This window comes from Oncorhynchus tshawytscha, linkage group LG06, assembly GCF_018296145.1.
Source record: "Oncorhynchus tshawytscha isolate Ot180627B linkage group LG06, Otsh_v2.0, whole genome shotgun sequence".
In the NCBI taxonomy this organism is placed as follows: domain Eukaryota; kingdom Metazoa; phylum Chordata; class Actinopteri; order Salmoniformes; family Salmonidae; genus Oncorhynchus; species Oncorhynchus tshawytscha.
The window spans coordinates 60,045,197-60,059,672 of NC_056434.1; the positions used below are offsets into that span (position 1 = coordinate 60,045,197).

Consider the following 14,476-nt stretch of genomic DNA (forward strand, 5'->3'; position numbering starts at 1 on the left):
TAGGTGTTCTAAAACTTTTGACCGGTAGTGTATATATGGGAGATTCAAAATTATGCAGACATTTACATTGACGGAAGCCACAATCTATCTGCAATATTAAAATGTGTTTGAATGATTAAAGCCTAAGCACATTCATTTCCATGTATCCTATCTGTGTTTGGAGTTCAAAACAGTTACCCTAAGTTAGCTGTGTTAATCGAAGTATTCTTGAAACATGTTCTCAGAATGTTATATAATTACTTTCAAATAACATATAATTTATGTTCTCAGAAAGTTAATAAAACCTCCCAGGAAAACTTTTTGGGGAACCATTGGGGTGGTAGGTAGTCAAGTGGTTAGAGCATTGGGCCAGCAATGAAGAGGTGCTAGATCAAATCCCTAAACTGAAAAGGTAAAAATCTGTTATTCTGCTCTTAAACCAGGCAGTTACCCTTACCAGTTGTCATTGTAAATAAGAATTTGTTCTTAACCTATTTGTCTAGTTAAATAAATATAGAAAAACTTTCTCAGAACCTCCCTACAACCTAAGAATGTAATTTCCCAAAACAGCCTGCTTTTTCACTTCCATTCTCAAAAAAACTGTTTTCCAAGAACCAATGGGAAACCAAAAATGTACGTTATCACAACTTCCAAGGAACCAAATATGCTATCTGGGAAGGGTTTGGGAACCTCACCCTCGTAATTTGAGTCGTAAACTCATGGGTATGCTCAAAATGGCTGTTAGTCCTGACTTGAATGGGCACTTTCGTTCTATGGATTCTATTTCTATGGATAATATTTCTTTTCAGGCTGTCAGTGAATAGCTAAAGGCCTTTCGCAAATTTCAAAATACAATCGTGGGAAATACGTTTGGAAAGCAAATTCCTACTGCTCGAAAGAGAAGACTAATTTGTCAGTAGAAGCTACCATTTTTTTCCCTCAACAACGAACAGCACTGTTTTTCAAAGTAGTCAGGCGCTATCTTGAGACAATCACCTGTACAGTGAGAACCCTAGGCTACGCATATTCATGCTATCCATCTTCATCATTGGGTGAGTCAGTGCCACTGGAAAGTTGAATTAGTAGCCTCCTAATATTGTACAATATGTCTCCCCTCTTTTTATTGGCCCTAGGCCAGGTCAAGAGCAAGGACGTTTTCCCAAAAGCATATTAATAAGGCTGCGTTTATTTTAAAACCATAGGATCCAATGAACTTAGCCTAAAATGTTTTTGGAAAACTGGCCCAGGTCGTGTTCATTTATCTGTTTGACAGTGTCATAGTCGCCACTAATTTTGGTCATTTTTGTAGTATTAAAAAATATTCTTATTTCTCCTGTCATGTAGGCCTAAATGATGTAGAATGGGATGAAATACGTTTATACTGCCACGTTCAAAATAACTGGACACCAGGAACTTGGAAATCTCAAGACTTCCGACTTCAGTGCGTTCAAGACGACTGGGAAAATAGTTTTGAACGGTCATCCAACTCGGAATCCCAAATCGGGAACTCGGGCCTCTTTCTAAAGCTCCCTTTCTAAAAGTGACTTTCCGCCTTGAAGATCACTGACATCGTGAATTCACCTCGTTTCTTCCGAGTCCCAGTTGTCTTGAAAGCACCATATAACACCACATTTTTGCGTCCATGTCACGAAACTGGAATTCATTGAACATTTGCAGTTAGGATGGGTTACTTTGAGGCGGGGCATAACTCGTCGGCAATCTGCGAGACGGGCTTCTTTCTCACTTCTGAAACTCTTCCATTCTCCCTAACATGCCTCAAGCAAGCATGAAAATAAACTGGTTCTGTCTGGGTAGGTGATCAAGCCACGCAGAACGCTATTTTTGAGGAGTCCAGCCAGACTAGGAATGCGATACAGTCTCAGTGGGGAATACCGGTTCAAGAGAAGGACTACATCATAATAGCCTAAACTGAAACCATGGATGATTAAATTCAGGAAGAATCTCAGTTATGCCATAAGGTTAGTTCTTAAAGTTTTTCAGGATATAGGAAGATAGTGTGGGACATTTCTATTAGGGACAGATCGACATTTACGAGGGGAGCTGGTCCAACTCAAGGTGTCCTAAAAAAAAAAGAATGCACCCCCTCCACAACATTACACATATTATCACATGACCCTCCCCTTGTAGGCTACTGTAAAATAAATTGAACACCCCCCTCACAGAATGAACTCAAAATAATGTTTACTCCCATGAATAACCCTGTTTTATAAACGTGGATATCGACTTTGCCACTTCAGCATGTTTTTGTGGCTCAGTATATGCCTTGCGGGGCTATGGCCAGAAGGTTGAGGGTTCGCTGACCACCACAGATGGGCTCTCTATGCGCTCCTGTTTCATTACTTAACGATCAGAGCCGGTTGCAGACAATGATCTTCTAGTGGGAATCAGAATTTCAACACTTTGATGCCATATCTATAATTATATCAAATATATGCAACAAATGTTCCACCTATAGGTTTCTGTACCAATGCACCACACAACAAATAAACAAAACATACTGACTTTGAGCACTTCAATATCATGGTATTGCACAATGAAGTGACTTATTTCCATCATGGTCCCTAGATTTGTTGTAGTATATGCTACAGTCATATAAGGGCTAAATGCGTGTCTAATTTACACATCTCCATCTGGCTTTCGGGTATCACCTTATTATTTAATTGTAAAGATTTATTTTATTTTTTTCAGCTGTAGAGTTATAAAACAGCATGTCACTTGAATATTGTTGCTTTAAATCAGTGCTCACTTTTTCATAGGCTTTTTTTCATCCATCATCTCCATTCAAATTGCATCCAAAACATATAATACTGTTCAACATAGTGGTAGACATACCAGTGGTAGAAAAAGTAGCCAATGATCATACTCGAGTAAAAGTCAAGATACCTTCATAGAAAATGACTCAAGTTAAAGTGAAAGTCACAGAGTAAAATACTACTTGAGTAAAAGACTAAAGGTATTTGGTTTTAACTATACTTAAGTATCAAAAGTAAATGTACTTTGCTGAAATACACTTAAGTATATAAAGGAAATGTAAAAGTATAAATCATTTCACATTCCTTATATTAAGCAAACCAGACAGCGCGGTTCTCACGGTGAATCACGGTGAAGCGTGATTCATCACTCCAGAAGTCAAACGCGTTTCCACAGCTCCAGAGTCCAATGACGGCGAGCTTTACACCACTCCAGCTGATGTTTGGCATCGCACATGGTGATCTTAGGCTTGTGTGGCAGCTCGGCCATGGACACCCATTTCATGAAGCCCCCGACAAACAGTTATTGTGCTGACGTTGCTTCCAGAGGCAGTTTGGAACTTGGTAGTGAGTGTTGCAACAGAGGACAGATGATATTTACCCGCTACGCGCTTCAGCACTCAGCGGTCCCGTTCTGTGAGCTTGTATGGCGTACCACTTCACGGCTAAGCCGTTGTTGTTCCTGGACATTTCCACTTCACAATAACAGCACTTACAGTTGACTAGGCAAGCTCTAGCAGGGCAGAAATTTTACAAACTGACTTGTTGGGAAGGTGGCATCCTATGACAGTGCCATGTTGAAAGTCACTGAGCTCTTCAGTAAGGCCATTCTACTGTCAATGTTTGTCTATGGCAATTGCATGACTGTGTGCTCTATTTTATACACCTGTCAGATACAGGTGTAGCTGAAATAGCCGAATCCACTAATTTGAAGGGGTGTCCACATACTTTTGTATAGATACACTATTCAAAAGTTTGGGGTTACTTAGAAATGTCCTTGTTTTCCATGAAAATATACATGTAATGAGTTGCAAAATGAATAGGAAATATAGTCAAGACGTTGACAAGGTTATAAATAATGATTTTTATTTGAAAAAAATGTCCTTTGAACTTTGCTTTCGTCAAAGAATCCTCCATTTTCAGCTATTACAGCCTTGCAGACCTTTGGCATTCTTGTTGTCAATTTGTTGAGTTAATCTGAAGAGATTTCACCCCATGCTTCCTGAAGCACCTCCCACAAATTGGATTGTCTTGATGGGAACAGGGTAGCCTAGTGGTTAGGGTGTTGGACTAGTAACCGGAAGGTTGCAAGTTCAAACCCCTGAGCTGACAAGATACAAATCTGTTGTTCTGCCCCTGAACAGGCAGTTAACCCACTGTTCCTAGGCCGTCATTGAAAATAAGAATTTGTTCTTAACTGACTTGCCTAGTTAAATAAAAAAATTAAAAAAAATAAAACATATGGTCAAGCTGCTCCCACAACAGCTCAATAGGGTTGAGATTAGAGGTTGACCAATTTAATCGGAATGGCAGATTAATTAGGGCCGATTTCAAGTTTTCATAACAATCGGTAATCGGCATTTTTGGACACCGATCATGGCCGGTTACATTGCACTCCACGAGGAGACTGCGCGGCAGACTGACTACCTGTTATGCGAGTGCTTGAAGGAGCCAAGGTAAGGTGCTAGCTAGCATTAAATGTATCTTATAAAAAACAATCAATCTTAACATAATCACTAGTTATCTACACATGGTTGATGATATTACTAGTTCATCTAGCTTGTCCTGCGTTGTATATAATCAATGCGGTGCCTGTTAATTTATCATTGAATCACAGCCTACTTTGCCAAACGGATGATTTAAGAAGCACATTCGCGAAAAAAGCAGTGACGTTGCACCAATGTGTACCTAACCATAAACATCAATGCCTTTCTTAAAATCACTACACAGAAGTATATATTTTTAAACCTGCATATTTAGTTAAAAGAAATTCATATTAGCAGGCAATATTAAACTAGGGAAATTATGTCACCTCTCTTGCGTTCATTGCACGCAGAGCCAGGGTATATGCAACAGTTTGGGCCGCCTGGCTTGATGCAAATTAATTTGCCAGAATTTTACGTAATTATGACATAACATTGAAGGTTGTGCAATGTAACAGCAACATTTAGACTTATGGATGCCACCCGTTAGATAAAACACAGAACGGTTCCGTATTTCACTGAAAGAATAAACATTTTGTTTTCGAAATGATAGTTTCCGGATTTGACCATATTAATGACCTAAGGCTCGTAATTCTGTGTGTTATTATATTATAATTAAGTCTATGATTTGATAGAGCAGTCTGACTGAGCGGTGGTAGGCAGCAGCAGGCTCGTAAGCATTCATTCAAACAGCACTTTTCTGCGTCTGCCAGCGGCTCTTCGCAATGCTTCAAGCATAGCGTTGTTTATGACTTCAAGCCTATCAATTCCCGAGATTAGGCTGGCAATACTAAAGTACCTATTAGAACATCCAATAGTCAAAGGTATATGAAAAACAAATGGTATAGAGAGAAATAGTCCTATAATAAATACAACCTAAATCTTCTTACCTGGGAATATTGAAGACTCATGTTAAAAGGAACCACCAGCTTTCATATGTTCTCATGTTCTGAGCAAGGAACTTAAACATTAGCTTTTTTACATGGCACATATTGCACTTTTACTTTCTTCTCCAACATTTTGTTTTTGCATTATTTAAACCAAATTGAACATGTTTTATTATTTATTTGAGACTAAATAGATTTTATTGATGTATTATATTAAGTTAAAATAAAAGTGTTCCTTGTTCATTCAGTATTGTTGTAATTGTCATTATTACAAATATATATATAAAAATTGTCCGATTAATCGGTAATGGCTTTTTTGGGTCCTCCAATAATCGGTATCGGCGTTGAAAAATCATAATCGGTCGACCTCTAGTTGAGATCCGGTGACTGTGCTGGCCACTCCATTATAGACAGAATACCAGCAGACTGCTTCTTCCCTAAATAGTTATTGCATAGTTTGGAGCTGTGCTTTTGGTCATTGTCCTGTTGTAGGAGGAAATTGGCTCCAACTAAGCACCGTCCGCAGGGTATGGTATTACGTTGCAAAATAGAGTGATAGCCTTCCTTCTTCAAGATCCCCTTTACCCTGTACAAATCTCCCACTTTACCACCACCAAAGCACACCCAGACCATCACATTACCTCCACCATGCTTGATAGATGGCGTCAAGAACCCCCTCCAGCATCTTTTCATTTTTTCTGCGTCTCACGAATGTTCTTCTTGTGATGCGAACACCTCAAACTTAGATTTGTCTGTCCATAACACCTTTTTCCAGTCTTCCTCTGTCCAGTGTCTGTGTTTTGCCGAGATATGGCTTTTTCTTTGCAACTCTGTCTATAAGGCCAGCATCCCGGAGTCGCCTCTTCACTATTGACGTTGAGACTGGTGTTTTGTGGGTACTATTTAATGAAGCTGCCAGTTGAGGACTTGTGAGGTGTCTGTTTCTAAAACTAGGCACTCTAATGTACTTGTCCTCTTGCTAAGTTGTGCACTGGGGCCTCCCACTCCTCTTTCTATTCTGGTTAGAGACAGTTTGTGCTGTTCTGTGAAGGGAGTAGTACACAGCGCTGTACGAGATCTTTAGTTTCTTGGCAATTTCTCATATAGAATAGCCTTCATTTCTCAGAACAAGAATAGACTGACGCGTTTCAGAAGAAAGGTCTTTGTTTCTGGCCTGTAATCGAACCCACAAATGCTGATGCTCCAGATACTCAACTAGTCTAAAGAAGGCCAGTTTTATTGCTTCTTTAATCAGAACACCAGTTTTCAGCTGTGCTAACATAATTGCAAAAGGGTTTTCTAATGATAAGTTAGCCTTTTAAAATGATAAAGTTGGATTCGCTAAGACAACATGTCATTGGAACACAAGAGTGATGGTTGCTGATAATGGGCCTCTCTGTACGCCTATGTAGATATTCCATTAATATCTACATAGGCGTACAGTTTCCAGCTACAATAGTAATTTACAACATTAACAACGTCTACACTGTATTTCTGATCAATTTAATGTTATTTTAAAGGACAAAAAAATGTGCTTTTCTTTCAAAAACAAGGACGTTTCTAAGTGACCCCAAACTTATTAACGGTAGTGTATACATATGTCCTAGCCTACCTCATTCAGGTTATAATTTCAGGTAATAAATTCAATGCAGTTATTAGACTTATATTTAGCTAGTGAATGATGGGCTATGCATAAGCTTCTAATTTATAGCCTCGGTCTCTTGCGCAATACGCACCATGCGCTCTGCTAGGTTCTCTCCTTTAAAAAAACGCTCCTTAGCTTTTCTAATCCCAGGAAAATCTAGACTAGAATAGTTTGCTAGAATAATACATTTTTAGCATTACTTATACTAATAGACTTTTAAAAGAGGGACAAGCTCTTGTTTGCTGCATGTGAAATACAGCAGACAATTAGCACTCATGGCCACGGGCCGGGGAGTTTGAAAGAAGAGAGAACACGGGATGGGGATAAGGCTATAGCAGTTATTTGTTCAGACCCGTAACCGTCAATGTTCGTGACGAGAAAAGAAAGCCATCTGCATCCTATTCTAGTCCTATTTTATTCAAGCATGTCATTACAATGATGACGATCAGGACGACTAAACATTTCATTTAGGCAAACTGGAATAAAGCAACAATGGAGAAAGAGGGGGTAGGCTAATATGCACAACATTAGAGGAAATATTATGGAATATAGGTTCCGTCTGACATAAAGAAATGCATGTCAGTGTTGTAGCATGCCTACAAACTTTGTAGGCATGCTACAACATGCTAGGTAACTTTGTAGGCATGCTACAACACTGACATGCATTTCTTTATGTCAGACGGCTACTAGGTCTGCTATACAGATATAGACTTACGGAAAGAGGTTAATTCGTTCATTTTTTATCTGAATATTTTTGTATAAAGATAAACATCTTAATGTTATATTATAGGAGTAACTCTGGTAGGCCTGAAACATTCTTCCTCATAGGCTTTCAGTAGCTAAAGCTTAATAATAGCCACTGTTAGTTTTTCCACTCTGTTTGGCAGAAGCTAACTGACAACTTGTCAAAGCTCAAACCAAGTTTATTCACCCACTGAGTCAAACAGCTGAAAAGACAAAGACATGTTTACATAGGCACATATATTTCTACCCTCCTTCTAGGTGGAGTCTACTCCTTGCTCCTCTAGACAGCCAATACATTTCTGTTGCTAGGCAGGAACTTAAATGTTGTCTTTTCCTTCTCACTTCATCTGACCTGACCTCTGCCCAAATTCCTCACTCCTCCCTAATCCACGGCTATCCAACCTTCTCAGTGACTGAAACCAGACTGTTACTCTTTGCCTCTCTCCATAGGATACATGAGATTTGACAATAACATGTTCTGGCAGAATGTACACTTTCTACACTCCCCTTTCTCAATCAGTAGATTTCCATACACCCAGTTATAATATGGTAAAATGAATAAGGATATTTGAAGTTAGAATCCAACACCACACCACACCTTCACAAAAGTTTCTAAACTTTACTAGGGTAATATCAATAGTAAGTCAAACCAGGGCTCCCAAGTGGCACAGCGGTCTAAGGCACTGCATCTCAGTGCTAGAGGCGTCACTACAGAACATTCCAGGCTGTATCACAACCAGCCATGATTTGGGAGTCCCATAGGGCGCGCACAATTGGCCCAGGGTCATCTGGGCCAATTCATTGTTTATAGGGAATATATGAGCAGGCTATTATATTGCGGCAAACACTTGGAACTTAATTTTGGCCAAAGAAAATTTCTCAACAGAAAGAAATATAACAATTTCGAACTGGTTTAAATGTTCACAAAATTTTTGAACAGGCTATATTGCAGCAATTACTAACAAAGGGAAGTGCCTACCATACCCAACAAATGACAGAAATAGGCTAATGTTCTATATTTTACAACAGACCTACTTATAACCTATCTTAAACAAAATACAGAGCATACAATTAAACATATCAAATTAAATTTAGCCAATGAACATTTCTCAACAGAATAAAAAAAAAAAAAGGTTTTGCATATTCAAAATTCTGGTTTCGATGAGTAAATAGGCGTACAATAATAACAATGATATACAATAATAATAATGATGAAACACATTTTTATAAATACATTTAAGTTTCAAAATTATATTCTACCTAAATAAGGAGTTGCACAGTAGCCTGCATTTAGCCTTGGCAAAACGTTCTTCTCATCTTTCACTACAATATTAAAACTAATATTAAATTCCCCTTGTAAGCTATTAACTATAGGCATACTCTTTTTCTTATTTATTTATTTTTTAACCTTATTTCTCCCCAATTCCGTGGTATCCAATTGTCTTATCGCTATGGACTCGCGAGAGGCGAAGTTTGAGAGCCCTGCGTCCTCCGAAACACAACCCAAACAAGCCGCACTGCTTCTTGACACAATGCCCACTTAACCCGGAAGCCAGCCACACCAATGTGTTGGAGGAAATCAATGGAAACAGAATGCGCTTGAGCTCAATTTTGAGTCTCATAGCAAAGGGTCTGAATACTTATGTAAATAAAGTATTATTATAATTTTTTTTTATACATTTGCAAAATTTACTGAAAACCTGTTTTCTCTTTGTTATTATGGGGTATTGTGTGTAGATTGAGGCAAACATTTATGTATTCTATTTTAGAATAAGGCTGTATCGTAGCAAAATGTGGAAAAGGGGAAGGGGTCTGAATACTTTCCGAATGCACCCATTCCACTTATCCAGTTTATTTTTGTGTTAGGTTACACGGGAACACGCATAATGAAATTTTAATGTGTAAATTGTGATGTTGTATTTTGTATAAATATGCAGAATTGATCATAGCCTACCAATCTGCCACTCTATAACTTTCCTTCCATCTCTCCTCACTACCAACTTCTCACATTGTGTGTACCCTCTCTTTGGGCTCTCTCAGGAATCAGTATGGCACACCGCTCTCAGTGTTCCTCAGCCGGGGATAACCGCCTGGACCCCAACTATGTGCCTCCCCACTACCGCGAGGAGTACCGTCTGGCCATTGACGCACTTGTGGAGGATGACCTGGAGGGCTATTATGAATTCCTCCAGAGTGCGGATGTGGTGGACTTCCTTTCCAGACAGGAAATTGAGCACATTAAGTACACAGTGAAAGTTCCGTACCAGAACACTCAGCCTGAGCTCCCATATGTGGAGTCTGGGGGAGACGGTTCTTCAGATACATACTGGCCCGTCCACTCTGACTTGGATGCACCCGGACTTGACCTTGGCTGGCCCGAACAGCATCGCTTCATAGGCCCCACCGATGTCACCACACTGGTTAACCCCTCTGAGCCAGATATGCCAAGTATCAAGGTGCAGGCTCGTCGACTTATCAAGAATGCTCAACAAGTATGTCCGTTTTTCTTTTTTGTCTGGTTATTAGCAGAGTATACATGATCCCAATTTTAGATTCTGCTGATTTATTGGCACATTGGACCATCTCGCAGAATTCTGCAATCTTTATGCACGTTCGCCATTGACTGAGAACAACAAACAAATTCACTACATATGTAGTGTCTTAATTTGATCACTCTGCAAACTTGTAGTGTATTCAAAGTTTAAAAAGGCTTCTGAAGTTTGTAATTTCTGGTTTAAAATGTCAGATTTGATTTGTCCTAACGAAAAATGTGTCAACCCCTACAAAAAATATCCATGAATGATAATCCACATAATAATTCACATTCCCTGTTGCTGCAAGATTATTTTCTATATTCAATCTAAGTATCTAGTTTTCAAAATGCAATATTCACTTTACTTTTGATATGATTCTCATGTCATTTGCTAACAATACAATGAAATATCACTTAAACTGCTCAAAACAAATAACTACTGAACTAGAATTATGTAGTGCCTATTTAACATATATACTAGTTTGATAACTGCTGAACTGTGCATTTCTATATTTTTACCTCACACATGTAGCAATTTGACTTTTTATGTTCAAGGTAAAACCAAATCATGTATGGATGTGGCTGTAAATACTGCACAATTCTCTATCAGCCAGTGTGCTTCAATAGGACAAGGTGGAAAGAGTCACTCTACTGTATGTGCTGTCCTTTAGAATTATAGTGTAGTATACAATCCACTGCTGAAATACCTGAGGCCTCATTTATCAATATTGCGTAGAAACTATTCTAAAACACTACTTACGAACGGAATTTAAAACGTTCTTACGCATAGAAAAGGTGTGATTTATCAAACAATCCTACAAACGTCATACATACACCGGTAGGAGGAAACTGTTAATAAATACCAATTGTTCTCAGCCTCAGTGCTTGTGCATTTCGAAGCGCCCCTAATTAACCATATACAGGTATGGTCAAAATCATCCCTTTAAAGCCTGGAATATACAACGCTGTACCATGAAATAGCCTACAACTGCGCAACCAAAATAATCAATTTTTTAAAGGTAATGTTTAGACTGAAATAGAGGTGCTAGTTTCAGAGATTGAGCTAGTTTCAGAGATTGAGTACAACCAAAAGGTTCAATTTGGCTCGCTCAGTTGTGGCTTGACCGGTAAAAATAAAAACATAGCTACAAAGAGAGGACCATTAGGACAATTCAAGTTGCTTTAGCAATGGCAAATATACTTCAAATGAGTAGGCAACACTCACCAATAAGCCATCCATCCTCACCAATAAGCCATTCATCCTCACCAATAAGCCATTCATCCTCACCAATAAGCCATCCATCCTCAACAGCTCCCGCCTATAGGCGTATAGGCCAACATTGCTGTTCTGCAGAATGAACTAATTGTACATTCCACCTAGCCACCTTGCCACCACATTCGGCATCATACAACCTATCACCTGCACATTACGAGTGGAAGCCATTTCTGTTCACATACAGTACCTTCAGAAAGTATTCACACCCCTTGATTTTTTAAAACATTTTATTATGTTACAGCCTGAATTTAAAAAGGATTAGATTGAGATCTTGTGTCATTGGCCTACACACAATACCCCATAATGTCAAAGTGGACTTATGTTTTCAGCAATGTTTACAAATTTGTTAAAAATGAAAAGCTGAAATGTCTTGAGTCAGTAGGTATTCAACCCCTTTGTTATGGCAAGCCTAAATAAGTTCAGGTGTAAAAATGTGCTTAACAGGTCACATAATAAGTTGCATGGATTCACTCGGTGTGCCATGATAGTGTTTAACATGACTGTTGAATGACTAACTCATCTCTGTACCCCTAAAATACAATTATCTGTAACATCCCTATGTTGAGCAGTGAATTTCAAACACATATTCAACCACAAAGACCAGGGAGGTTTTCCAATGTCTCGCAAAGAAGGGCCTCTATTGGTAAATGGGTAAAAATGAAAAAAATAATACATTGAATATCCATTTGAGCATGGTACAGTTAGTAATTACACGTTGGATGGTGTGTAAATACATCCTGTCACTACAAAGATACATCCTTGCTGGAGAGGAAGGAAGCTACTCAGGGATTTCACCATCGGGCAGTTACAGAGTTTAATGGCTGTGGTACGAGAAAACTGAGGATGGATCAACAACATTCTAGTTACTCCACAATACTAACTTTAAATGACAGAGTGAAAAGAAGGAAGCCTGTACAGAATACAAATATTCCAAAACATGCAGCCTGTTTGCAATAAAGCACTCAAGTGAAACTGCAACAACAACAAAAAATAGCAAAGAAATGAACTATGTCCTGAATACAAAGTGTTATACACTGCTCAAAAAAATAAAGGGAACACTTAAACAACACAATGTAACTCCAAGTCAATCACACTTCTGTGAAATCAAACTGTCCACTGAGGAAGCAACACTGATTGACAATACATTTCACATGCTGTTGTGCAAATGGAATAGAAAATAGGTGGAAATTATAGGCAATTAGCAAGACACGCCCAATAAAGGAGTGGTTCTGCAGGTGGGGACCACAGACCACTTCTCAGTTCCTATGCTTCCTGGCTGATGTTTTGGTCACTTTTGAATGCAGGCGGTGCTTTCACTCATGAGACGGAGTCTACAACCCACACAAGTGGCTCAGGTAGTGCAGCTCCAGGATGGAACATCAATGCGAGTTGTGGCAAGAAGGTTTGCTGTGTCTGTCAGCGTAGTGTCCAGAGCATGGAGGCGCTACCAGGAGACAGGCCAGTACATCAGGAGATGTGGAGGAGGCCGTAGGAGGGCAACAACCCAGCAGCAGGACCGCTACCTCCGCCTTTGTGCAAGGAGGAGCAGGAGGAGCACTGCCAGAGCCCTGCAAAATGACCTCCAGCAGGCCACAAATGTGCATGTGTCTGCTCAAATGGTCAGAAACAGACTCCATGAGGGTGGTATGAGGGCCCGTCGTCCACAGGTGGGGGTTGTGCTTACATCCCAACACCGTGCAGGACGTTTTTCATTTTCCAGAGAACACCAAGATTGGCAAATTCGCCACAGGCGCCCTGTGCTCTTCACAGATGAAAGCAGGTTCACACTGAGCACATGTGACAGACGTGACAGTCTGGAGACGCCGTGGAGAACGTTCTGCTGCCTGCAACATGCATCAACATGACCGGTTTGGTGGTGGGTCAGTCATAGTGTGGGGTGGCATTTCTTTGGGGGGCCGCACAGCCCTCCATGTGCACGCCAGAGGTAGCCTGACTGCCATTAGGTACCGAGATGAGATCCTCAGACCCCTTGTGAGACCATATGCTGGTGCGGTTGGCCCTGGGTTCCTCCTAATGCAAGACAATGATAGACCTCATGTGGCTGGAGTGTGTCAGCAGTTCCTGCAAGAGGAAGGCATTGATGCTATGGACTGGCCTGCCCGTTCCCCAAACCTGAATCCAATTGAGCACATCTGGGACATCATGTCTCGCTCCACAGACTGTCCAGGAGTTGGCGGATGCTTTAGTCCAGGTCTGGGAGGAGATCCCTCAGGAGACCATCCGGCACCTCAACAGGAGCATGCCCAGGCGTTGTAGGGAGGTCATACAGGCACGTGGAGGCCATACACACTACTGAGCCTCATTTGGACTTGTTTTAAGGGCATTACATCAAAGTTGGATCAGCCTGTGGTGTGGTTTTCCACTTTAATTTTGAGTGTGACTCCAAATCCAGACCTCCATGGGTTGATAAATTTGATTTCCATTGATCATTTTTGTGTGATTTTGTTGTCAGTACATTCAACTATGTAAAGAAAAATGTATTTAATAAGAATATTTCTTTCATTCAAATCTAGGATGTGTTATTTTAGTGTTCCCTTTATTTTTTTGAGCAGTGTATTTTGGGGAAATCCAACATAACACATCACTGAGTACCACTCTTTCAGGCATGGTGGTTGCTGCATCATGTTATGGGTATTGTCATGTTCTGACCTTTATTTCTTTTGTTTTGTCTTTATTTAGTATGGTCAGGGCATGAGTTGGGGTGGGCAGTCTATGTGTGTTTTTCTATGTTGGGGTTTTGAGTTCAGCCTAGAATGGTTCTCAATCAGAGGCAGGTGTCTTAGTTGTCTCTGATTGAGAATCATACTTAGGTAGCCTGGGTTTCACTTTTGAGTTGTGGGTGTTTGTTTCCGTGTCAGTGTGTGTCGCCACACGGTACTGTTTCGGTTTCGTTCATGTTCACGTTTATTGTTTTGTT

The 14,476-nt window shown here is 39.9% G+C and overlaps 1 protein-coding gene across 4 annotated transcripts in view; it reads left to right on the forward strand.

Moving 5' to 3' along the window:
- Positions 1–708: 708 nt before the first annotated feature.
- fam83ha (family with sequence similarity 83 member Ha) overlaps positions 709–14,476 on the forward strand; it is a 49,706-nt gene continuing 35,938 nt past the window's right edge. Inside the window, exons 1-2 of one of the 4 annotated variants that reach the window (XM_024424382.2) lie at positions 709–1,031; positions 9,770–10,221. In XM_024424382.2, coding sequence (XP_024280150.1) covers positions 9,778–10,221 — 444 coding nt within the window. In that variant the 5' untranslated portion in view covers positions 709–1,031; positions 9,770–9,777. Of the gene's footprint in view, positions 1,032–1,088; positions 1,959–9,769; positions 10,222–14,476 lie in introns of those variants that run through there. The other 3 variants (XM_024424383.2, XM_042323468.1, XM_042323469.1) reach the window with 3 other exon arrangements.